This window comes from Sebastes umbrosus, chromosome 9 (genome assembly GCF_015220745.1).
Source record: "Sebastes umbrosus isolate fSebUmb1 chromosome 9, fSebUmb1.pri, whole genome shotgun sequence".
Lineage (NCBI taxonomy): Eukaryota > Metazoa > Chordata > Actinopteri > Perciformes > Sebastidae > Sebastes > Sebastes umbrosus.
The window spans coordinates 9,064,011-9,088,318 of NC_051277.1; the positions used below are offsets into that span (position 1 = coordinate 9,064,011).

Sequence of the window (24,308 nt, forward strand, 5' to 3'; positions counted from 1 at the left end):
CCTCCATGCTATTGCTGCTCAGCCAACCAGTCACAAATGTCAAAATATGACAAGTGTCTCAGGTAAAAGTGCAAGATATAATGAGTATACTGACACGCGCACTAATAACTGATAATTAAAATCATGAATATTAAACTTGTTATTTCAATATTTTTAAAGCGTGAATCAGAACTCTTCCTTTGTTTTCAGTTTATTCGCATGTAATTCAGATTTTGTTTGGGATGTTCAGACTAAAATGGCAAAAGGTCACCAGATGTCAAAATCCAGATGTTGTATTAACAAAATGTGGTGCTTTGGACTGCCAAGTAGCAGAGAGATTATTATGCAGTATGTAAACGTATCTGTGAGAGTAACTGAATAATCAAACCATACAGACTTAATCAAAATATATATCCTTCTTTTATGATTATTTCTCTAGTCTGCAGACCATGTCTAGTTATTCTGAAATCTTCTTGGGAGAATGATTTGGGATTGGATATAACGATAAGGTCCAGTGGAGAAATGCCTTGAAGAATGTACATGCAGCATCAATATGTATTAGGCATGGGCTGATACGTTCAAAGTACTGCATCGTCTTCATTCTTCCAAAGTAAAACTTGCTAAAATAGATCCTAATGTAGAGTCTATTTGTGACCGTTGTAGGCAGCTCCCTGCTACTCTGGCACACATATTCTGGGTCTGTCCTAAATTACCTAACTATTGGAAATCTATTTTCCAAACTCTGTCGGAGGTTCTTGGGCAGGTGATAGAACCTGATCCTTTGTTTGCAATATCCGGTGTCCCAGGAGAAGGTAGTCCTCTTAGAGATGCTAATTATAAGAGTGTGACCTTTGTATTGTTGTTAGTGTGCAGGCTGGTTCTCCTAAACTGGAAAAACCCACAACCTCCCAGTTGCAGATCCGGTATCGGTATCGGTGCATCCCTAATATCAGCACTTTAAACCTAGAGAAACTCAGGTTTATGCTTCGTGGCTCTGCCCTTCCTACAGACTACGCTGAATCTAAGCTTTAAATCTCCTCAGATGTAATTTGCAAACCTAAAGTCATTGTAATTACTTTTGGATACACCGCATCAATGCAATTTCAAATTTTTGTATTCAATTTTATTATTTTATTCTATTTTTTTGTTTGTTTTTTAATCCTTTGCCAATTATTTAATCACTTTTTGTACTTTGTTTGTTTGTTTGTAAAACACAAAATGTCATTTGCATTGAATTTAAATGTAAAACTGAAAACCAATAAACACACTTAAAAATATATATATAGTTTGACACAGATTAATATCAGTAATCCATCACTAAAAATAAAATATATAAATATGAATAATCACGTACTACTTCTAATGGGGGAAACATTGAACTCCATGCAGCTCCAAAGCTGTCTCACATGCAGTGTGAAGCCCAAAGCTTGTGCACATACAATATACAGTATGTTTATGAGTGACATGAAGCCCCCTATATACGACTAGGCTAAATGAGTGGATTCCTCCCTCTGGCTCAGATAGAGAGATGACAAGATCATTATTGACTCTAAGACACGGTCAGCAGCACCATGGATAATAGCCTATACCTACTGAGCCTAGCTTATGATTCCTCAGAGGCAGCTGCTGGTGAGGTACTGCGAACGAGAAATAGTTAAGTGACACGTCTGTCACGAGGCACAGAGGGAATGAGCACCTCCTGCAGATGCAAAGAACTATCTGGAACCTCTTATGCCTAGTCCAGAGTGGCGTCATGTCACTGGGTTTATAACTCCTGCACTTGTGCATGGGAGGTGGTACAAAAACATCAGTCAAGTGGAGGGTGCACGGCTTGACTCTCCCTGTCCCCTTTTGTGCGCCGTACAGGGGCTGGTGAGCAGGAGGTTGACAGTTGCCTAAGGCGATAGAGGGGGAATTGTAATGTGGATTTTTTTTTTTTTTTTCTCCGGTGGGTGGGGATGGTGGGATAGGTATATAAATAAATAAATAAGACACACAGCTGCTATTTACAGATATATGCTTTCCCTAGTGTGTGCAACAGACACACTCAGTGGAATCCCAATGTCCTCTACCAAAAACGTTTGTGGAGGGTTGAAAGATTGAAGTCAAGTGTGTAGCTTTACTGCCTCCCTGTGGATAGTTTGTGAAATGGAAAAATCCCCACTGCCACAATCACACTAGAATGCACTGTTTCATGAATTATCATCTATGGTAACAAATGTGAGAGGAGATATTCAGATAGATCAATGCACAGAGCGCAGACCGAAAATAAATGTTTTTTTGAGTTTGTTGTGAAATAAAGTGAATGTTCTCAGCAGAGAGGCCTGACCTCAACCATCCAACACCTTTGGGATGAATTCAAAGTGCAGACTGTGAGCCAAGCCTTGTCGCCCAACATCAGTGGCTGACTTAAGCAATGTTCTTGTGGAGCGTGCAGAGGCGGAAAGAGTACTGGAATGTTTTTTACTAAAGTACAAATAAAATTACTTGTGACAAAAATCGTATTTATTTAAAATGACGTATGCAAAAGTAGCCGACTAGGCTGCTGTAGAAGTAAAGAAGACATTGGCCAATTAATCGGCTATCGACTTTTTCCTGCTCAAAACTATCATTATTATATCGGCCTTTAAAAATACACTATCCGTCGACCTCTAGTAAAAAGTAAGTCATATAATTGACTTATTAAAGAACATATAGTAGGCAAATAAAGCTCATTAACATGTCGAGGTAGTACACATCACACTGCAGAGCCCTTATAGTCTATCCAAACCAAAAATATTCCTTTTCTGTAGACGGCACTTTGCAGCCTGTGCATAGCCCTACAATTGACCATCAACGGGTATCAATTACACCAGAAAAGAGGACAAAACTCAATGCTGTTACACAAACATGACCGTAACAAATAAAAAGGGCTACAGACACCACGAGGGGTGCAACAATAAGCTTGACACTTCTTATTGAATTAACCGCAGAAAAAAACATCACCAAAAAGCCAAAGACAACACCTATTAGTCTAAACAATATTGACTAAACTCCACTGCGGCTGAAGCCACAGACACACATAATCAAAGCACAGTTTTTGCACAACCTGTAGTGCACACACACAGGCACACAACACTCCTCTGGAGAGTTACAACCATCACAATTTGTATGTTATTGTACTCACCGGTCCGGAGGTCTTCCTGCAAGTCGTGTGCATCGTAAAGTCCTCCATAATCTCCTCCAAACTCTGATCGTTCATCCCCAAGGAGGAAAAAAGTCGTAATATAACAAGAAATAAAGTCATAACTTTACGAGAAAAAAAGAAAATAACACATAAAATTGCTACTACTATACTACTATACTACTATATACTAATATTATGACTTTATTCTCATAATACTACGACTTTATCCTCATAAACTTATGACTTTTATTCCTCATAATATTATGACTTTATTCTCGAAATCTCTGATTTTTTTTTTTTTCCTCAATGTGACTCAATACTCCGTCGTACCGTCGTACTATAGACCTACAACAATGATGAATACAAATGAAAATGTAAACAAAAAAACAGTTGATTTCCACAAATTTATTAAAAAATCCACAGGGAGCCACTGGAGAGGGGCTAAAGAGCTGCATGTGGCTCCGGAGCCGCAGGTTGCAGACCCCTATTCTGGATGTTCTGGATGGATGGATAGATAGATAGATAGATAGATAGATAGATAGATAGATAGATAGTGCAGCATTCAAGCTTATGTAAGGTAGACTACTGTATGCATGATGTCAGCCCTTTATAATTCACTTAATGTGCACATGAAGGTGGCAAAATCCTATACAGTACATCCTAACATTGCTTCTGCATCTGTGCTTTGGTCCCTGCAACAGCTGACATGATAAGATGGACAGTGAACCCAAGCCCTACTCACAGTTAATAGCAGCATTAAGCGTGATTTACAGTGCATCCTAATAGCAGCATTAGCTAAAAGCTAAGTGGAAAGTGACAAATATATTTTCCCAGTACTCTTCTTGAGGTACTGGAACTGATTATTACAATTCTATGAGACTTTCTCTACGTCTCTAAGTATACCCTACCTGCACCAGCTGCAACATTAACAAGCTGCTTACATATTAATGAATTCATAATTTAACAATAGGCGTGGGAGCTGTTATTTTTAATACACATATTATGCTATCACATTTTATTTCAAATTTTAATGGAGATTGACATGCTCCTTTTACTTAAGTAAAGGATCTGAATTCTACCTCTGGTTAAAAGCCCAAATGTAAAAGTAAACTAGAATGGGCCTTAAAACAGCTGTATATGTTTTTCTTGCCTCTGCTTATCATTCGCAACCTAAAGAGAAGGAGCACATGCATGTTGCCTCTGTCAATTACAGGTGTCAGCTCGGGTTAGCACTTCCATCTGTCAGGACATCAAGGTCATCAAACCCAGCAGCCCACACCTCAGATGTCAGCTGTTACCACTAAAAGGTGCTTATCAGGGAAAAGAGGCCAAGAAGGTAGGGAAAGGTTTTTGCATAAATCAATACTTAACAGCACTTGCCAGCAGATGATTGTGATCACTCTGCATCATCGTCTTATTTAAGGCTTTGAAATGGCAGGCGGAAGCAAAGAAAAGATATACTGATGAATTGGGGAGATAAGAACCACAAGATAATTAAATAATTAGTCAGATTGTGATAGAATTTCCATCTGTTTTTACATCTCCTTGATGCAATAACTGAAGTATGTGCTTCTTGGAGCTATTACATCATGGAGGAAAAAATAATTAAATTGTCCATCAGAATATGTTATTACGTTATCAGACAGTTAATTACATTAACATATTTTATCACATTTTATCCTCATCTAGGGGGACTATAAAAGTGACACATAATTGCTTTATGTAACACACACTTCCATACAATGAATGGACAAATAATCTGACTGACCTGTGCCAGGAGGGCATCTGAAGGATTTACTGTAGCTGCAGTAGGTTAATTTACTTGATCTCGTGTTACGGCTGAACAAAGGAGAATAAAAACACCAGCAGAAATAAATCCTCTTCAAATACCAGCACTATGTTGAATTGTTTTTATGGTTTGCCATTTGTTAATGAAATGCCCAATACCAATCAATCATCATGCATATGAGATATAAGAGTGGTGTATTACCTTCTTTAAGAAAAACAGGTGACATTATGTGCACATTTATGCAGAATTTTCAACAGCAACACAACTAAAAGGGCTCTAAAGCTTTCAAAAAAAGGCCGCTTGTTGTGTTTTGCATCATGTGGTAAAGCCTTAACCTTACAACCATCACTGTGGATCTCTCTTCTAATTTCCTCTTAGTTGTCTCTGGTGTGAAAATGGGCCTTGATCGATTGTCTCAATTACAGGGAGGCTTATTTCAAACGAGCTGGAGGGGTCGTGTTGCTATTGCTCTCGGTAAGCCAGTCAATGGATGTCATAGATTACTTTAGGCCCCTTTAAGTCCAACTGCAATTTGTATAGCCTAATAAAGGCTAAGACCAACTGAGACATAAATTACTGTAGCTACCAACACAAATCCCTTTATCTGCCTTAAATAGGTAGGAAGCAAACATCAAATCTGGTTACCAACCTAACACACAATGTCAGTGAGTGTGAGAGTGAGAGAAGATAGATAGAGCACGGGTGACGTTATGATGATCATTGTTTCAAACAGCCTCCAGAAAACACGTGATTAATGGCAAACATGATGCCAACCTTGCATTACTCAAAGCAGAGCTGCTTTCAGATGACGTGGGATGTAATAAATTGCTGAGCAGCCTATTATTAGCACACATATACAGCTTCCCTACAGCTGCAATGTAAGGTTAAATGGTATATTATCAGGTGTGTGTCATGTATTCAGCTGTCAAAGGAATGCTTTACCTGCTTGCAATGCCATTACTGAAATATCCTGAAGCATTTTTTCCTCAAAAATATGCATCTTGCATTAATCATATCAGCTATAGATTACTTAATTATTTTCCTCACCTTTACATATAAAGAAAATTAAATACTTTTCCAAATTAAGTTCCCAAAATTCCCTCTAAACCACCAGTAAGATGTTCCTTTTTTCCAAACCAGACAATTGGCATGCCATTATGATACAACAATAAAAAAAGATCAGTTCATAATCAAAACCCCTTGTTTTAAGAGAACCCACTTCACTCTACATAATTTATTTACATCACTCCTTTGTACATGTACTGCTCAGAAATATGGGGCAGGTGTTACATTCAAGGCACATTCAAGTCTAAGCTCTTCAAACAAATCAATTTTTGCTTATGCCACATACAAAACTAAATCTGGAGTGGAACTAATAACACTATGTAAACCGTATCAAAGCAGTAGATCAACAAAACTCGATCAAGTAAACTGTTTTTAACTGAACATTGTACACTGTAATATGGCTTGTGCACTTACAAGAAATAAACACATTCCCAACAATATTTATATTTAGAAAATATCCTCATGACTGACATCTTTCTGTGCTCAGGTAGAAATGGCTCACATTTGCTCAAGTGATAAATCTGAGGCATATTGTAACTACGCTTCCTGATCCATAATGGTGTGAACGAGTGGAAAATAAGTCAACTTCAAAATCTTTAGACACTCATTATGAAGCACCATGAGTATCTTTAAATATATTCCCTAAAAATCCCAATTTCAACTCTTCACATATCCCATACTGCACAAGCTAGTAACTAAACAGTTTGAAGTAAGACCTCCTATTCGCAACGTCGGCAATAAAGTGACTTTTAAATAATTTGTTAAACTGAAAAACAACTGCACAATGATGTCAAAACTTCCCTGACTGCTGAATTCAAACGTTTTCTATCAATTTGTTAGATCAGTCACTTTCAGAAGATGTGGGTTAAATCACAATGAAATACTGTGCAACTAAATGTGCAATAAATCTGTAAACTGGCATTACAATACAAACAGAGAGCTACAGTTTATACCAAAGTAGAAAATGTTTTACATTGTTTTTTTTGCCTTTAATGTTAAATATTTTAAGAAAATAATTGACATACACTAAGGGGAGGATAAATTAAATAAATTCTCCACAAATATGCAACTGCATTTGAAAATTAAATCTGGGCATCAAAACCTCTTTTACTCATCTTCAGCCCACCACCACAAAACAAGACGATAGTGCTACATTTTAACGGCACGTACCCTCACCATAAACAAAAAAAAGCTTTGGTAAAGTGGCAACAAATAGGCAAATAGAAAAGAATCAATTTTATCTCCAGCTCAAGTGGTTGTTAGTGGATAAATATGTAAGTTACATTCACGGAAAAATGACTGTAAATCTATGCTGGCAACAGAAAAAGGCGTGGTTGATGATCCTCAGGCGACAAACTTGTTCTTGGTTGAGGAGCCGCTCTTTGTGGCCGTGTCTGCGTGCGACTGGTATCCGATGACCGCTCGTGTTGGAACGCCTAACCTCTCTTTGTACACACGCCTAAAAAAAAAAAAGGCAGAAAGAAACACATATTGCATATCAGAAAATGTACATTAAAAGACATTCAGACTCTATAACATGCATATTCCTCGCTTAGGTTATCTCTATCAGTGTATCCTGCTGTAGTAAACTAGTTTGCTGAGAACGTCCAGTGATGGGGGTTATCTGCCCAGCTGTTAAAGGGACAGTTCACCCTTAAATCAAAAATACATGTTTTTCCTCTTACCTGTAGTGCCATTCATCAATCTAGATTGTTTTAGTGTGAGTTGCCGAGTGTTGGAGATATCCAACTGTAGAGATGACTGCCTTCTCTCCAAGGAACTAGATGGCCCTCGGCTTGTGGTGCTCATTTTCAAAAACTCAGCAATGTTTCTTTCCAGAAACGAAGAAACCCAGTTACTCAAGAAAATCCACAGATCTTGTTGTGAGCAAATTTATGTATTTTCTTTCTACCGAACGAAACCCCGCCAACCGTATCGCCGTGCAGAAGGAAGCGTGCATCTACTCATGGACGAGAGGCTCGTGCTCGTGACAGTGCGAGATGTAAACATTAATGCCATCCTGCTCGGCTGAGTTGTAAGGTTAGCCAGCAGTATGGAGTATAGATGCACGCTTCCTTCTGTGCGGTGATGAGGTTGGCGGTTATAGTTCGGTAGAAAGAAAATAGTTCCTACATTAAACAGCTCACAACGAGGTCTGTGCATTATCTTGAGTAACCGGGTCATGATTTCTAGAAAAATACATTTTTGGCGCTATGAGCACCACAAGCCGAATGCCATCTAGTTCCATTATATTGGAGAGAGGGCAAATATATCTACTGCCGATGCCTCCACCACTCGGCAACTCGTCCCAAAACAATCTAGATTGATAAATAGCACTATTGGTAAGAGGGAAAATATGTATTGAACTATCCCTTTAAGCTAAATGGTCATCTACCACTGTATTAAATGTAAGTAGCTAATTTCAACTACTGAGGTTAAAATACTTGCAAAGTATAAAAATAAGACATTTGAGCTATACGGGTGATTATTCTCTTTACTATGACTGAATGTATAGATGAATTTCTATTTGACATTTGACAGATTTGTCATCAGTAAGTGTGTCATCTTCAGGTCACCCTATGTGTGTGATGGCATCTTTGTTTTCGTAGTCTGTGGTCCATATTGCTATTTTGTCTCCTTTGGCTCGGACGTTAATGACGGCTCCGCACACGTCGTCGCTGTGGTCGCCAAAGGCTTCACCCACGAGACACAAGAGCTGCAGGAAAAACAAGACATTATTTACAAATGCTTTGTTATTGGGGAGCAGTTAGAAACTGATAGGCCTCTTTCAAAGCAGCCATTCTGACTTGTCATTGTAGGAAAAGCACAGGTGTTACAAATAACATAACTGCGTTCTATTCAAGTGTCTCAGTAATTCATGACGGTGTTACAGTGAGCCGACATGCACAATACCAGGACCCTGAAACCAAAGCGGCAAACGGAATTCACCCGTCATTAAATCTATTGTTTAGTTCTGTGCTTTTCTTTGAAAAAGGCCTAAAGATACAGCTAATAAATGTTATAGTTAAAGTAGCTAATACTCGACAGGACTGAACATACCGTCTCCAGCCAGAACCGATCCAGGTCTGCTCTACGCTGCTGCTTGGACAGAGTTATCAGCCAGCGGCCACCTCGTCGATTCCGTACATCCTCCCACATGGGCTCAATCCCATCCTGTATCCACATGAAGGTCAAAGGTCACAACACTTTAAATAACCCAATGTATCCATAATGAACGACGGCTTTGATTGATCAGTTTCTCTTTAATAAGGATAGGATCTCTGTGCCGCAAACTGCAGTGAAAAATCACAGCAAAGACACATACTCCAAATGCCCATAAACCTGAATAATATCAGCATATCCCACATGTCTTAATCAGAACATGCTCCATTCAGGAAAAAGCCTAATACAGAATATCAAATTCAGATTATTAACATATTTGGAATAATAGTGGAATATTAGTGTGCATGTAAACATAGTCTACCTTTACATGCATGTTAATATTCCACTATCATTCCGGTAAACGGGAATATTAATTTTTCATTAGCCATGTATACAGCTTAGTAGGAATATTGTCTTTTTTGGAAGAAGGGCAAAAAACTATTTTGGAATATTTCATGCATGTAAATATTGTCAGCGTCTAGTCCACTGAGTTCACGTGGATATCTACTGAGAGTGGAAGCTAAGACAATTAACATTATAAATGGATATACAGTAAACTGTAAAATGTTGAAAGACAGCGATAAAAGCATGCTTACCTTAAACAGCGAGTAGTCACAGCCAGACATCAAGTTACTTGACAGCTGGATGTGATTGTATAATCTGTGAAGGAAGGAGGAGATTTTATGTTTTTGGCAGCCTGGCTGGAAACACGGGTGTAATATGAATTGTACAGAGTACCGATCTGATACCAGTGCGTTAAAAACAAAAAAAAACTGTATGGAAACTAAATTAACCCTTCAAACTAAAGCCTTAAATACTGTACACATCGCTGTTTCACTAGTGGGATTTTCCAGTGTAAAGTATTGCCAAATTGCTGACATTTTGCAACTTCTGGCTCACGTTACGCTCTCTGCTAGCACCTGCCCGATCGGTACTGCGCATGTCCAGCTCTCAACAGAGATGAGAAAGAAGCGAGACGGCTCAATCGGTAGCTACTTTCATCATCAGCTCCGGAAAAAAACAATCAGGCAGGATGTATGGATTGGGTAGTGAGTGACGTGTTGTTGTTCCTCTGTCGTGTAAATGAGCTGATAAATGATATGATAACGTGACATCGGATTGGTGGATAGACTCGCGTATTCGCCGATACCCGATCCAGCATTTTAGGCTGTATCGGAACAACTCCTGAAGGGTACATCAGGAACAAAAAACTACATTTTAAGAGCTATTTTTGAAATGTTACATTGCTTTTTGGTGGAAGGATGTAGGTAACTAAATTAAGATGATTCATATGGTCTCCTATATCAGTAAATCAACGATGTTGTGTCCTACCCTCCAAAATGATGGAACCAGTTTGATCATGAATAGGTCTGAGGTTGGCTGATTGGACAGCATTTAGTAGTCACGTGTATAGCAATAATAGACTTACGCCCAGAAGTCTTCCACAGTGTCAAATTTGGAGATGAGACGAACGTTGGCTTGCCATGTTTTGCTTTTGTCGTTCTTGAAAAACCAAAGGGCCCATCTGCAAATCAAAGAAGAGTTAGTTAATACAGAAAAACTGCAGGTTTTCCCTCACTCGTCATGTTGCTCATTAACAACTCGTTTCACTGGAAGAGATGCTCAAACCTCCGATGAAACAGAGCTGTGGTCTTACTTGTTTTGTAACGGATGCTTGATGTATGATTCAGGACTCATAATCTTTTGAATGATTGCTTCACATTTGTCCTTTTCAGGATTAGCAGGAACTGAAGTCGTCATCTAGGAAACAAAAAAGTACAAAGATGCATTAAAAAGTATTTTCAGAGATAAAAATGTGGGGTTTTTAAACGGGCATGTTTGTAATGTGCCATCTGTGATGACAGCTACTGGCACTGTCTGTAGCCTAATTATCACACTTGTCTAGTGTTATTGTCATACAATCGTTTTTAAATATATTGTTATGGTCATAGCCGTGATACTTAAAGAGTTATTTATGGAGTATGAGTAGTTAAGGAGAAGTTAGCAGTAGGGACGGAGAACATACAGTACATGCCAAAGCACCCTGTGTCATGTACGGTTTTTTTTTGTATTGTATTGCTCCTTTTTGTCTCTGTTTTAATTTGTGTATTTCTGCACTGCTTCTTTATAGTGGCACTTTAGACCAGATTTTATTCTTTAGATAATACAGTTACATTTGAATTGATTTTTTTTCTTTACCTTTGTCCATGAGACTAATATCAAATAATTATACATTATACCCTGTCTCCATTTTGCTTTGCACTCGTGCTTGACATGTATCCCCTCTTTTTTCCTTCTACTTTGTATAAAGGTACTGGGTGTTTCATGTCTTGTGTGTGTATTTATTGTAAAAAAAAAAAATGAAAATAAAAAAAAAAAAAGTTGAGAAAACAAAATAAAAAATAAAAATAAAAATAAAAAAATCAGCTTACAAAATTAATGTGAGAAATATTTGATGGAGGACCTCCTCACCTTAACTTCATCATCATTAACATGGACATTTGTGTATTTGGTTGTCTTTGTGGGTTGCATAGCCTTTTTTTCTAACATTTTGTCTTTAGTTATTTGATGCAGAAATGAAGCATTGTATGTTTGGGTTTATGCTTTTACACAGTTTTCTGGTAAGGTTAACATTTAGGCTGTTTTTAATTGAATTGGGCAAATTTCAAATAGTGATTTGCCTGGAAACTGTCAATCTGATCTGACAACACTGCAACCAGCCAGCTCAGACCTACAGCTTCATAACATCCATCCAGGTTCATTACTCCATGTTGACCTTTTTTAGGAATAATCTTAGATACAAAAACGCGACTAACGTGATTTAATCTACCTCTAATTGAATGTTGTTTGTGGAGTTCTGTTACCGGTAACCAATTAACGTTAATGACGCGCGCGCTCTCTCATGTATTTCATGGTTGTTTAGCATCAGTGGATAAAAAGCATATGTAGTGGAGCTTTAAGCCCTAAACTGAATGAATGAATTGGTGTGTTGTAGTCAGGTAACTCACCACCAGAGCGGTCGCCATCTTCTGTGAATCACTCTCTGGTGAATCACTCTCTCTGGTGTTTTGGTGTCTGTTAAAATACCTGATTGGACCATCTGGTGCTCCACACTGCGCATGCGCAAGAAGATGGATCAAACAGTACATGTTGATCACATGGCTGTGTGTGTGTGTGTGGGACACAATGGTCATCTTCCTCCCAATTATTGATTATTCATCAAATGCATGGGTGGATTATAAACAATCATACATTTATCTAAGAGTAGTAATCAATTGTCCTTGAAGTAATAAGAATAGATCAGATTATTATAGATTTATTGTTATCCCTATCTTTCATATTGTAATATAGTTTGGGTGAGTACTTTTCCTACAAACCTTCACAAAATGTTAGTTCTCCAAAAATGTTTTGTGAGTCACACATCTCCTCTTGCTCCTCTATTTAAGAAACTCCAGATTCTTACTATTCATGATATCAATATTTCTCAAATATGTGTTTTTATTTATAAGATACTTTCTGTTGAAGGGAATATTCCGGAGCAGTTCTATTTAAAAACAAATTCTCAGGTCTATTCTTACTCAACCCGTCAATCTCTAGATCTTCATCCTCCTAGATTTTTCACTAGTAGAGGTACATTTTCGATAAGATTTATGGGAACCAAATTATGGAGTATCTTTTCACATCTATCAATAAACTGTTCATCTGTAACATGTTTCAAAAGTCGCTTAAAGGGTCCTTTAATCGCTGTCTTGTAATTGCTTTCCCTCCATGTTGTCCATGTATCTGTTTTTATGTTTTTTATTTTATCCCACTCACAATGTTGTTTGGTTATGATTGCCCAGAAGTCTTTATAGATATTTAAATCAATATCCTCCTCACAAACACTAAACATACACTTCCACGCTACACGCACACACACACTTGTCTTTTTTGATATATTTACTGTATTGTTATTGTTGTTATTATATACATCTTGTCCTAATTGTTTGTTATCACTATTATGTAGTCATATTATTTCTTTATATTAATCTTGTCTCTATAGGTGGAGGCTTCAGATAAGCCCAGTGGGTTGTTTGCCTCTTCCTGCACTTTATGTTATTCATTTATTTTTTTTGTTATGTTGTATAGTCTTAAATTGTGCAAAACAAATAAACAAATAAATTGTGCAATAAATGTAATTCAAGTAATAGTAAAGTTAGTATACTTGTGACCACTGTCCTGAACTTTATTTTTTTTGTATATACAGGCATACAGAACATTAAAACTGAATGATATTTCTAGGATGTGGTGGTCATCTCACCAGAAATGTGGACTTTTTGCACTCTAACTGAATCATCTTAGTCTTTTAGTAATACTGGTGATGTGATGTCAATGTGTCACATGTTGTTTGGGTGACCCAGAGAGCCATTAAGGTCATACCTGTAACAGGGCCGGCTCCAGCTCTTTTGGTGCCCTACTGTAGGTGAAATTCGGATTCGGAGTCACAGTCTAAAAGGTCATCTCGATTAGTAGATAACAAACATCACCTCAAACAGCAAAAGTCACTTCTTCAAATGGTAAAACTTGATCGGCACAAAAATGAGACAATGCAGATTAAAAAAGTCCCATTCACAACCTGTGGCAGTAAATGTGTGGAAAATACATTCCTATTTTGTGTAACTGCTTGTCTTGAATTGCACATATACTATATTATGTATGTAGGAGACCAACCAGGGAGTGCAGGCAGCGTAGTGTACTTGTTGATGATTAATGTACTGCATTTTGGGGTAATATTACAACATTAAGTAAACCCAAGTGCCATTCTCAGTCTGTTTACCACCCCTGTTGAAGTATGTTATAGGCTTAGTATATTGTGCTCATAAATAGTATACATACAGTATATTCTACAATGTGCAGGCTTAGCGGAAATGTGCGCTGATAAAACACGTTCCTGTTGGTGATAAACAGTAATCACGAGATAAACACATGAACAGAAAATAACCCTGATTGTGTGATTACAACTATGTTTTACTCAGGATGAGGCTTGTGATCCGATCAGGCTGTGGTATGCTATCTCAGAGACTGTGATGACCTTACCAAAATGCAATGTAAGTACAATATTTAAGTATGTATTCAAGATGTTTTAACTGGAACATTTGTTCTTTTTTATATTGCATTATGTAAAACATTAATTATTTATTCAGTGTGAGTACCAAGTATGAATGTGGTTGTGTATACTGTAACTGAAGTAATTAAATGCTGTTTTCATGCTATGAACTCTTGAAGGAGTGACTAAATGGGGCTGAAAGAGACTCTTTGTTGACTGTCCTAGCTAAGAGCAGCAGCCTTTATGTATAAATATGTTATCTTATAAAACACCACACAAGTCAGCAAATGAGCAACAAAAAGCAAAAGCAGAAAATAAATTAATTTTGAAAATAATTTAATGACACTTTTTTGTTTCAAGCATGTCTTTTGCTGTTACTAAAAGTGATGAATGATGTTCTAATGCTGAAAGTGAAGTCATCAAAACAAGTGCAGAGAAGAAAATTAAGTGCTGCAACTATGGAGGGAGATTGTTTAAAGGCCGGATGTGAAGGAAGTCAATGTTTTAGGCACTTCAGAAGGTCAGCACTGTGCGGATACTGAAATGAGAAAAACAACAACAACATAATTAGGTTAGGATATATAAAAACTAAAGTCGACAGAACAGCAGAAAACAAACAAAGAAAACTAATTGATTCTCCTCTGATGTTCTTCTCACCTCTTTCCAGCGTGCATGAGGTCAAATCCCTCATTGATCTTCTCAAAGGGCAGAGTGTGGGTAACAAACTCATCCACCTTCAGCTTCTTATTCAGGTAGTCTTCCACCAGTTTAGGAACGCTCTCCACACTCTTCCACCCTGAGGGGTGAATAACCAAAACCAGGTTAATAACTCGTTATCTAATTTAGGCAAAACTAAACTGAATAGAACTAATGTTTCACCAAAAGGCCGAGGGCAAGGCACCTAGTCCCAAACTAAAAAAACAGCTGCTCAAGGTTTACTTGGTGGAAACTACAGTATTTTACATGCTGAATTTAAGAGTTGTTCCATGATCACCTCAAGGCTAATTAAATACCACTACAAATACAGACACTTTCATAAGAAAACAATTTGCTATCTTTGAGTCCAATTATCAAACGGATAGTTTAACTCTAGTTTAAACTCAGCTTATAAACTTTTCATAAACTTCCACCTAATATATTGCATGCTAAAAAAAAGACCATAGTTAAAATATGCAAACGACTTTTTGAACTGGCAGAGAGTGTGAACTGCAGCCAGACAACATCACTCCCATTATAACAAGTCATTATCTAACACAGTCAGTCACCTCCAAAGGCTGTGCCCCTCCACACTCGGCCCGTCACCAGCTGGAACGGTCTGGTCGAGATCTCCTGTCCAGCTCCGGCTACGCCGATGATGACGCTCTCGCCCCATCCTTTATGGCACGCCTCCAGAGCGGCTCTCTGAAATCAGAAAATGATTATTTTCCTGGTTTCTATGAATTGCCAACTTATGAAAATGGTTTTAAATGCTGCTGTTGCGTACACACTATGTATATAGACACTTTTATAGTTTGCAAAACAATGATGACGTACGTTAGTGTGCGCACGCAGTTTGGCAACGCAAGTACATCAGAATGAGATAGCTTGTCAAGCTATGTAAGGGCATTAATCATTGAAGATCGCAAATACAACCTAAACAAATTTACTTTCCAGATCTGTGTGCTTTTAGTGAGTCGGTAGAATCCACTAGCAAGTGACCCAATATTCAGTGGCCAGATATATACACGTATTTGGTGGGGAAACCTGGCGTGTAACGTTACACAAGCGAGAAATTACGAGCATACAAGTCACAAGATTCTTACAACTACGTTATCTGTGGTCATGAACAGAATGTCAGATGACGGACTCAGAGTTTTGAGTTTATTGAGTATTAAAACGGGAGCTGCAAACACTGCATTTTTGATCGAGTCCTCAGTCCAGTGGTAGTCAACACTTTTAATAGCTTGCAGTCATAGAAGCCGCCAGTGTTTTGGTTTTAACAGGTGACCGTGTTAAATGGGGACTCTCAGTCGAATGCGACAAGGTTGCTCGTAGTAGCGTCAAGCTATTGAAAACACAAACGGAACATGGAGGTTTCCTCGTAAAAGCCTTCAAATCAATTTTAAATACATACTCATACGTGTTTATTATCTACGCCAAAACATTTATGTAAGTTCCTACGAGAAACCAAGGACACATTCGGCTGAAAGTCACCAGTTAACACGGTCACTCGTTAAACCGAAACACCTGTTGAAAGTCTGAAATGGTCGCGATCATGTCGGAATTCTGTAAAACTTGAGTCCTCCGTTAGATTATCGATTCTGACAACCAAACACGCAACAACAGGACATTTTGATGCTGGTAACCGTTTTAATTCAATGTTTAAAGTTTGCTAACTCGTCTGGACGGCTCGGGGCAAAACACCACTTCCATTGCTAACATGCATATTTTTGATGACGGCGGCTGTAAAAGGGTCTACTGTATATCTGCACTGGCTCTACTATGTACATCTACCAACTAACTAACCGGGATGACAAATGAACACTTATAAAAATGTTTTATATGTTGCTTAGTGTAATTTCTATATGATGTCCTGCATGTTTTTTTCATAATACAGTCCGAAGTGTCTCACCATGGTTTTCACATTTCCAATGCACTCAAAAGAATAGTCCACGCCCCCGTCGGTCATCTCCACCAGCACATCCTGGATGGGCTTGCTGTGGTCTTTTGGGTTCACAAACTCAGTGGCTCCAAACTCCTTGGCTTTGTCAAACTTTGAGGCGAGAATGTCCACACCAATGATCCTCGTTGCCCCAGCAACCTTGCAGCCCATAATAACAGCCAAGCCGACAGCTCCGAGGCCAAAGACGGCACATGTGGAACCAGGCTCAACCTGAGTGTGCACAGGGGGAGAATAGCAAATGTGAGAATTCAAATATTACTGAATCATTTTGCATATAACAAATGTACTGTTGTGAGAGAACTTTAAAGTTAAAGTCACATTCAATTATACAAATATCAGAGCTGGATTGCATTATTTTGCTTCTCTTTTTAATTTCTATAAATTTGTGAACATGTCCAAAATGGACTTTTGGGTGTGAAATTAATGTCCCTACGAAAACATAAAAAAAACAACAGCAACTTGGAAACAGACGCCCTCGGCAACAACTCATTGTCACATCAAATATGCATGATTAATGAGGGTGACCCATTTCAGAGTGAAGCCTACAAACAATGACAGCATTTTCATCTCTTTTCATTGTATCCTTTGGGCGACAAACTCGTTCTGCATAACGAGCTTCAAACAATAACACTTTAGAAATAAACTCATGTACAAATGATTCTTTTTCTTGTAAGGACGTTATCTTGTATTGTAGCGTGGCCTACAGCCTGTGATACCCACCTTGGCCGTGTTCAGAGCAGCACCGTAACCTGTAGAAATGCCACATCCGAGGAGGCACACTTTATCCAGCGGAGCCTTCTCGTTCACCTTGGCCAGAGAGATGTCGGCCACCACGGTGTACTCCGAGAAGGTGCTGGTCCCCATGAAGTGGAACACTTGCTTTCCCTTGCAAGTGAAGCGGGAGGTTTTGTCGGGGAGCAGGCCCTGGCCCTGGGTGACTCTGCAGGGAGAAGAGGACTTCTTTTCATGTATGTATGATGAAACTCAATGACTCTGTACTTCAACGCAGGGCTCAAACTAATGAGCTTTGATTTGGTTGCCCTGAGGTGAGGCACCTGAGGCTGCAAGTTCAACTATTGAGGTTGCACAAATGCCACAAAGAAATCCATTTTTTTTTTGTCGCTTCACCAGCTCAAGGTTGCATAAATAAGTCTGAAAGCATTACCTAATTTTCTGGCAAAGGTTGGTCTTGGGGTTTTTGCAGAATTTGCATTCACCACACTGTGGCACGTAGAGCGGGACGACAGCATCACCTTGGTCAAAGAGAAATGTGAATAATTAGAAATCATACAAAAAAAAAACAAACATACTTATTCACAACGCATTTCATGATCACGTCCTGCAGCTCCATACCTGGCTTGAATTTGGTGACACCCTCACCAACGCTCTCGACTGTTCCAGCACCCTCGTGGCCCAAGATGGCGGGGAAGAGTCCCTCGGGGTCACTGCCGCTCAGAGTGTAGGCGTCTGTATGACACACTCCCGTGGCGAAGAGCTGAGAGGCACAGTGTCATTTAAAGTTCATGTCAGACACAGCTGCTACATGCAAGAGTGGAATATAAAAGACGTTAGGCCTGTTATTAAAAATCATCTTAATTTCCTTAATGTCTAACTTCAGGCACTCCCCAGTTATGAAACATCAAAATCATACAAGTCCATTTTAAAGGGATAGTTTGGTTGTTTTGAAGTGGGGTTGTGTGAGGTACGTATCCATAGTCAGTGTATTACCTACAGTAGATGACGGTCAGCATGCCCCCAGTTTGGAGAAACAGACAAGAGTTACCGCATGGAAGTAAAGTAATGTACTGCTGTGGACGGGGTCGGCAGCAAAACGGATTTTAGCACCTAAAAGAAAGGTGCACCTAAAAAAAAAAAAATCAATAGCAGTTTAAATGTACGCTATATTTAGACTATCTTTACTGCTTCACCTTGCAGGGGAACTGAAGCCGTTGTATCCATCTCTGCTCTCGCCAAAGCAGACCAGACTCCATAGAAAAGAACTGTAATTTGACCCCGCAGAGCACAATGGAGTTAACAATGGAGTCTGGTTGCTTTGGCGAGAGCGTAGATGACGGCTTCCAGTCGGAAACTTTCGCTGTCTCACCGCAAAGTAAACCGGTTTATAAACTCTAAACACAGCATACACTTAAACTTCTTCTACTTTAATATACTTTTTGCTGCCGCCATCGTCCACAACAGTACATTGCTTTGCTCCCGTGTGGTAACTCCTGTCCGTTTTTCCAAACTGGGGGCGTGCCGACCATCATCTACTGTAGGTAATACACCTACTATGGATAAATACCTCATGCAACCCCACTTCAAAACACTGAAACCATCCCTTTAAAACTATGTGTGATTCTTCCAGGGTTATTTTCCTGCCTCTCATGCCAAGGCAGGTAACTTACAAAGAATACAAAAGCTAGATACAATGTGAGTTGCATTCATGCCAGGCAGGTTTGGGTTACCTTGATGCGAACTTCATGGGCCTTGGGTGGAGCTACCTCCACTTCCTCAATGGAGAGAGGCTTCCCAGCTTCCCAGGCAACAGCTGCCTTGCACTTGATGACCTGAAGTCAAAGCACAGGAGTTTGTTTTTTTGGTCAAACAATGCTTCTACAAGTAATTAAGTAACTGCAGCCAGGGTCTGAAATTAAGTTTTTTCCTCAAGAAAATTTCAACTGGGCACTCAATATTTTTGTCTGACACTTTTGAAATCTATGTAGAACGCTTTAGATTTGTTAAGACAGTAGAAATATGGAATATATCACGTAACCTTAAAGCTAGAGTTGGTAATATTCTTCCAAAACATTTTTTTGTTATATTTGTTGAAATTCTCATTACACCCCGACAGCAATCGATAAATCAAATGCTCTGACAAAAAAAAAGAATAAAATCCAGTATCTGTAGCTGTTGCAGGACTATAATAATAATAATAATAATAAACTTTATTTGTATAGCACCTTTCCAAACATAGTTACAAAGTGTTTTACATAAGTTAAAATAGTGCAAACATCAAGATAAAAACAATACAGAATAAAAACATAGGCCAAAATAAAATGTTGAACATAAGACTTTTGTACAAAAAGTCAACAATAATGAAATTTAAAACAAGGGATTGCTATAAAAAGGTCTTCCTATAAGCCCGTCCAATCATTTTATTCGGCTCGAATATTCTTAATATAATATTTCTTATTATAAGGAAAACCTATCTGCCATGGTTTTACCTGCCACAGTCAACATTTACCCTGTATTTGGCAGGTGGCAGGTGCTAATTTCATTCCCTGACTGCAGCCATAGGTAACCTGAGGCTTTACAGTGTGTGAGAGGTTGAGCTAGTTGCACTTTGCCTTTGAACTGTATCCAGAGCTTATTATGCAAAGCAAACCGAGATCCAGTAGTTCACTGATTGGATTGCATTGGTTACTTCAGATTTCTCATGCTAAATGAGTGAATCCATTTAATGCACACACACAACTAGTTTTCAGTTTATTTATATTAATCAGGATTAAATATCTCTCTCTCTCTCTCAGGAGAAGCATTGCAATAACTTGCAGCATACCAGCTGCGACTGACTGACCAAAGATCCTTGTTAAGTCATGCAACAGTGCTTCATTGTACTTGTTCATTCATGCAAGCTAGTTAAGAGACTTTTTATGCTTCTTGTGAAATTGGTGGGGCCTTTGGTGGAGCTACCTCCACCTCCTCAATGGAGAGAGGCTTCCCAGCTTCCCAGGCAACAGCTGCCTTGCACTTGATGACCTGAAGTCAAAGCACAGGAGTTTGTTTTTTTGGTCAAACAATGCTTCTACGAATAATTAAGTAACTGCAGCCATGGGGTTACCTGAGGCTTTACAGTGTGTGTGTGTGTGTGACAGACAGGTCGAGCTAGTTGCACAATGCACTTTGCCTTTGAACTGTATCCAGAGCTTATTATGCAAAGCAAACCGAGATCCAGTACTTCACTGATTGGATTGCATTGGTTACTTCAGATTTCTCATGCTAAATGAGTGAATCCATTTAATGCACACACACAACTAGTTTTCAGTTTATTTATATTAATCAGGATTAAATATCTCTCTCTCTCTCTCAGGAGAAGCATTGCAATAACTTGCAGCATACCAGCTGCGACTGACTGACCAAAGATCCCTGTTAAGTCATGCAACAGTGCTTCTTTGTACTTGTTCAATCACTGTACGTGAATTCATGCAAGCTAGTTAAGAGAATTTTTATGCTTCTTGTGAAATTGGTGGGGCCTTTGGTGGAGCTACCTCCACCTCCTCAATGGAGAGAGGCTTCCCAGCTTCCCAGGCAACAGCTGCCTTGCACTTGATGACCTGAAGTCAAAGCACAGGAGTTTGTTTTGTTGGTCAAACAATGCTTCTACAAGTAATTAAGTAACTGCAGCCATGGGGTTACCTGAGGCTTTACAGTGTGTGTGTGTGACAGACAGGTCGAGCTAGTTGCACAATGCACTTATTATTGTGCACCATAAACAGGATTAAATCTCTCTCTCTCTCTCAGGAGAAGCATTGCAATAACTTGCAGCATACCAGCTGCGACCTACTGACCAAAGATCCCTGTTAAGTCATGCAACAGTGCTTCTTTGTACTTGTTCAATCACTGTATGTGAATGCAGCAAGCTAGTTAAGAGAATTTTACTTGTTTTATGCTTCCTGTGGTGCAACCTTTAAGTTAAGTACATAAGGAAGTAATGCATTTGAAATGTGCATTGTGTATTTTGTGTGAAATGTACTTACTTTTCCAGCTGTCTCCATGTTGCTTCCTTCAGAGAGAGAGAGGGAGGGGAGGGCAGTGTGCAGAGCCGTAAAGGAGTTTTCTTTACTGGACCAATCAGAAACGAGGACGTGCAGCGTACGTATGACGTAAGCACGTATGATTCAAAGTGTTTCAAATTATATATATATATAAATATATCAAAATCATTTGTTTTGTGTTTTTTTGTTTTCTTTTCTTTTAACTCTATTCTTTCTTTTTATCATTATTATTATTATTGTTATTTATTTTCTTAATTTTATTTCAATTTTGAATGTTGAAGTTGTTTTCTCTAGTGTACTTAATGAGTTTGTCTATAAGTTCATCTACTTAAAAATTGGTTTATAAACTATTGTAATTACGAACTGTAAATTGCATATATGAAAACAACCTCGAAAAACGAAAAAAAAAAAATACAAAATATATATCAAAATCATTTTTATTTCCTTCGTTTAGCGCATATAAACCAATATTTGAAAGTGATAGCTAATTCTTGGCGTTGGAAATCGTAATTTCACAAATTAAACGGCAACTGATTAGCAAATTTGTTTCGTCTGAAGGTATTAATTTGTATAAAAATAGGTCAAATCAGATTAATTTGGTATATTTCAATATCACAATAATTAATATTGTATTTAATTTCCCAACAAGTCCAATAACCTAGTTGATCCTAAATAAATATAATATATATATGAATATAATACATGTATCTATAAATATATATATAAATACATTATATAAATATATATAAATATTATATATATAAATACAAATATAATATACATATATATATTTAAAATAATATTATAAATCTTAAACCTCAATTGTATTAAATCTATGATTATGCAAATAGTTTTCATCTCAAAAGTTTAACTACTGGCCATAAAATGTCCTGTACTTCACTGAAAAACCCATCAGTATAGGTATACTGTATTGGACTATGATTGGGTTCCAAGCTTCACCCCTTCAGCAAATTTATGTGAAACCTTGTAGTGTCAGTGTGGAGTTCTGCATGATAATGTTTAAACCACTAAGTGAATCAACAATAAGAAAAACACATTCTAGTATTATTTATCTAGTATTCTCTAGCTATATTTGGACACTTGCTGAACTCTCATCCCCCCGATTCTGCACTTTAGGATGACACTTTGCCTTCTACTGAGAAATTAAAACAAAGACACAGTTACAAAGCACCTTTTAATCGAGGCCTTTAACAAAAATGTGGCAACATTCTGCTTAAGAGTTTACAAATTATGGGTATTAAAATGTTTTCAACTAACAGCATATAAAGCGTTCCCACACATTTTCCCCTATCGGAGGAAATTAGTACATGGAGGTTTGTGAATGTATCTCTGGAAATCTTAGTCAAACATCAGTCATGGCCAATGCAATCAGCACAGAATAATGATAAACCTGTTTTTCAAAGGTCCCCAATGACCCTCCCTAACAGGCTGAAAGGTTCTCATGTTGTTACACACAAGCATAGATATGAACCTTTTAAATAAAAATCACATATTCATAACTGGTACAAAAATAAAACAAGAAAGGCGAAATCCGTTCAAGTTCTTCAAAGGAGAAAGGCAATGTCCATATTCTGAGTCCAACAGGCCAGGCGCTGGCAGAGAACGCAGCCTTTTCACTTGTGTAGCACGAGACAGGGAAGAGACCGTCACACCAGACCGTCACTGTTAGATCATCTCCCGCCTACAAGTGAACAACAAAATAAACGGTCACCTTCACACCAGGAACAACAAAAGTACAATTTGTAGAGCATTGAAAGAGGACAAACCTCTGAATCCACGTCCTCCTCCATCTGAACGTCCTCTTCCTCTGAAGCCTCCTCCTCGTCCACCTCCAAATCCTCCTCCACCGCGGCCGCCTCCAAACCCTCCTCCACCACGGCCACCTCCAAATCCTCCACCGCGGCCACCTCGGAAACCACCTGAAACAAAAACAAGGCAGAATTAATCAAACCACTCTTACAAGCAGTGCTTTAAATAGGCACAAAGGAAGCACACTTTAAATCCACAATAACTAAGACTGACAGATCATTTCTGCATGAGTGGCCAAGAGGGAAAAAAAAACCTGGTTGTGTGAAAGAGTCACGAGCTACACATTCCTCAACAATACACTAATCCAGGGTAATGCCGGTAGTAACCAAGTTGCCATTAATGCAGAGGCTTCTCCCTACAATATGCAAACGTTTGAATGCAAGCTGTCCTCAGAAGTGAACTGTTTTCTACTTTTACCAGCAGCCGTGTCCTCGTAAAAGCCTTCAACTTTACTAATTTGTGTTTATTATCTACGCAAGTTACTACAAGCAACCACGGACGCTTTTGGCTGAAAGTCACCAGTTAACACGGTTAGCAAACATTAGAGTCACTACCAAAGATGCTCTACTTGCCACCGCAGTAATGGCAGCGCCGCTAGATGGCGGAACACACAAAGCGAGACAGGATTAATTAAAATGGGGCAAAGTTTGGATGCCTCACCTCCACGACCACCGCCTCTTCCTCCACCTCTTCCTCCTCGGCCTCCTCTTGGCGGACCCTTCTCTCCTGGCGGCCTGGGGAGGAACCTCTGCAGCGGGAGGAGCTTCATCGGATCTATATAAAACTAAAAAAGA

The 24,308-nt window shown here is 38.6% G+C and overlaps 3 protein-coding genes across 3 annotated transcripts in view; all 3 read right to left on the bottom strand.

The window, feature by feature from the left end:
* Positions 1 to 6,134: 6,134 nt before the first annotated feature.
* On the bottom strand, positions 6,135 to 12,282 carry LOC119494991 (eukaryotic translation initiation factor 4E-1A-like). The gene is given in 8 exon segments (XM_037781267.1): positions 6,135 to 7,458; positions 8,576 to 8,715; positions 9,060 to 9,173; positions 9,758 to 9,821; positions 10,591 to 10,686; positions 10,819 to 10,922; positions 12,170 to 12,217; positions 12,220 to 12,282. Coding segments are annotated over 8 exon segments (744 nt in total). The 3' UTR covers positions 6,135 to 7,343.
* A 2,284-nt stretch (positions 12,283 to 14,566) lies between these two features.
* Positions 14,567 to 21,699, bottom strand: LOC119494450 (alcohol dehydrogenase class-3). Its single transcript, XM_037780327.1, has 9 exons — positions 21,667 to 21,699; positions 19,375 to 19,476; positions 18,263 to 18,404; positions 18,075 to 18,162; positions 17,630 to 17,849; positions 16,859 to 17,119; positions 15,513 to 15,648; positions 14,905 to 15,043; positions 14,567 to 14,785 (listed from the first exon to the last, which is right to left on the bottom strand). The coding sequence occupies exons 1-9, from the start codon at positions 21,682 to 21,684 to the stop codon at positions 14,761 to 14,763; spliced, it is 1,131 nt and encodes a 376-aa protein (XP_037636255.1). The 5' UTR covers positions 21,685 to 21,699; the 3' UTR covers positions 14,567 to 14,760.
* A 1,166-nt stretch (positions 21,700 to 22,865) lies between these two features.
* The window catches only part of gar1 (GAR1 homolog, ribonucleoprotein), a 4,886-nt gene continuing 3,443 nt past the window's right edge, over positions 22,866 to 24,308 (bottom strand). The window contains exons 5-7 of the mRNA XM_037780328.1: positions 24,175 to 24,298; positions 23,472 to 23,624; positions 22,866 to 23,386 (exon numbers count right to left, since the gene is read on the bottom strand). Coding sequence (XP_037636256.1) covers positions 23,376 to 23,386; positions 23,472 to 23,624; positions 24,175 to 24,298 — 288 coding nt within the window. The 3' untranslated portion in view covers positions 22,866 to 23,375. The remainder of the gene's footprint in view (positions 23,387 to 23,471; positions 23,625 to 24,174; positions 24,299 to 24,308) is intronic.

Bases quoted from the DNA above. Each gene is read 5' to 3' on its own strand.
- LOC119494450 (XM_037780327.1), bottom strand. The intron at 18,405-19,374 runs GTAACCCAAACC...TGTGCCTCTCAG, and splicing joins CCCATGAAGTTCGCATCAAG to CTCTTCGCCACGGGAGTGTG. The intron at 18,163-18,262 runs GTATGGAGCTGC...TCTTTGACCAAG, and splicing joins TGTCACCAAATTCAAGCCAG to GTGATGCTGTCGTCCCGCTC.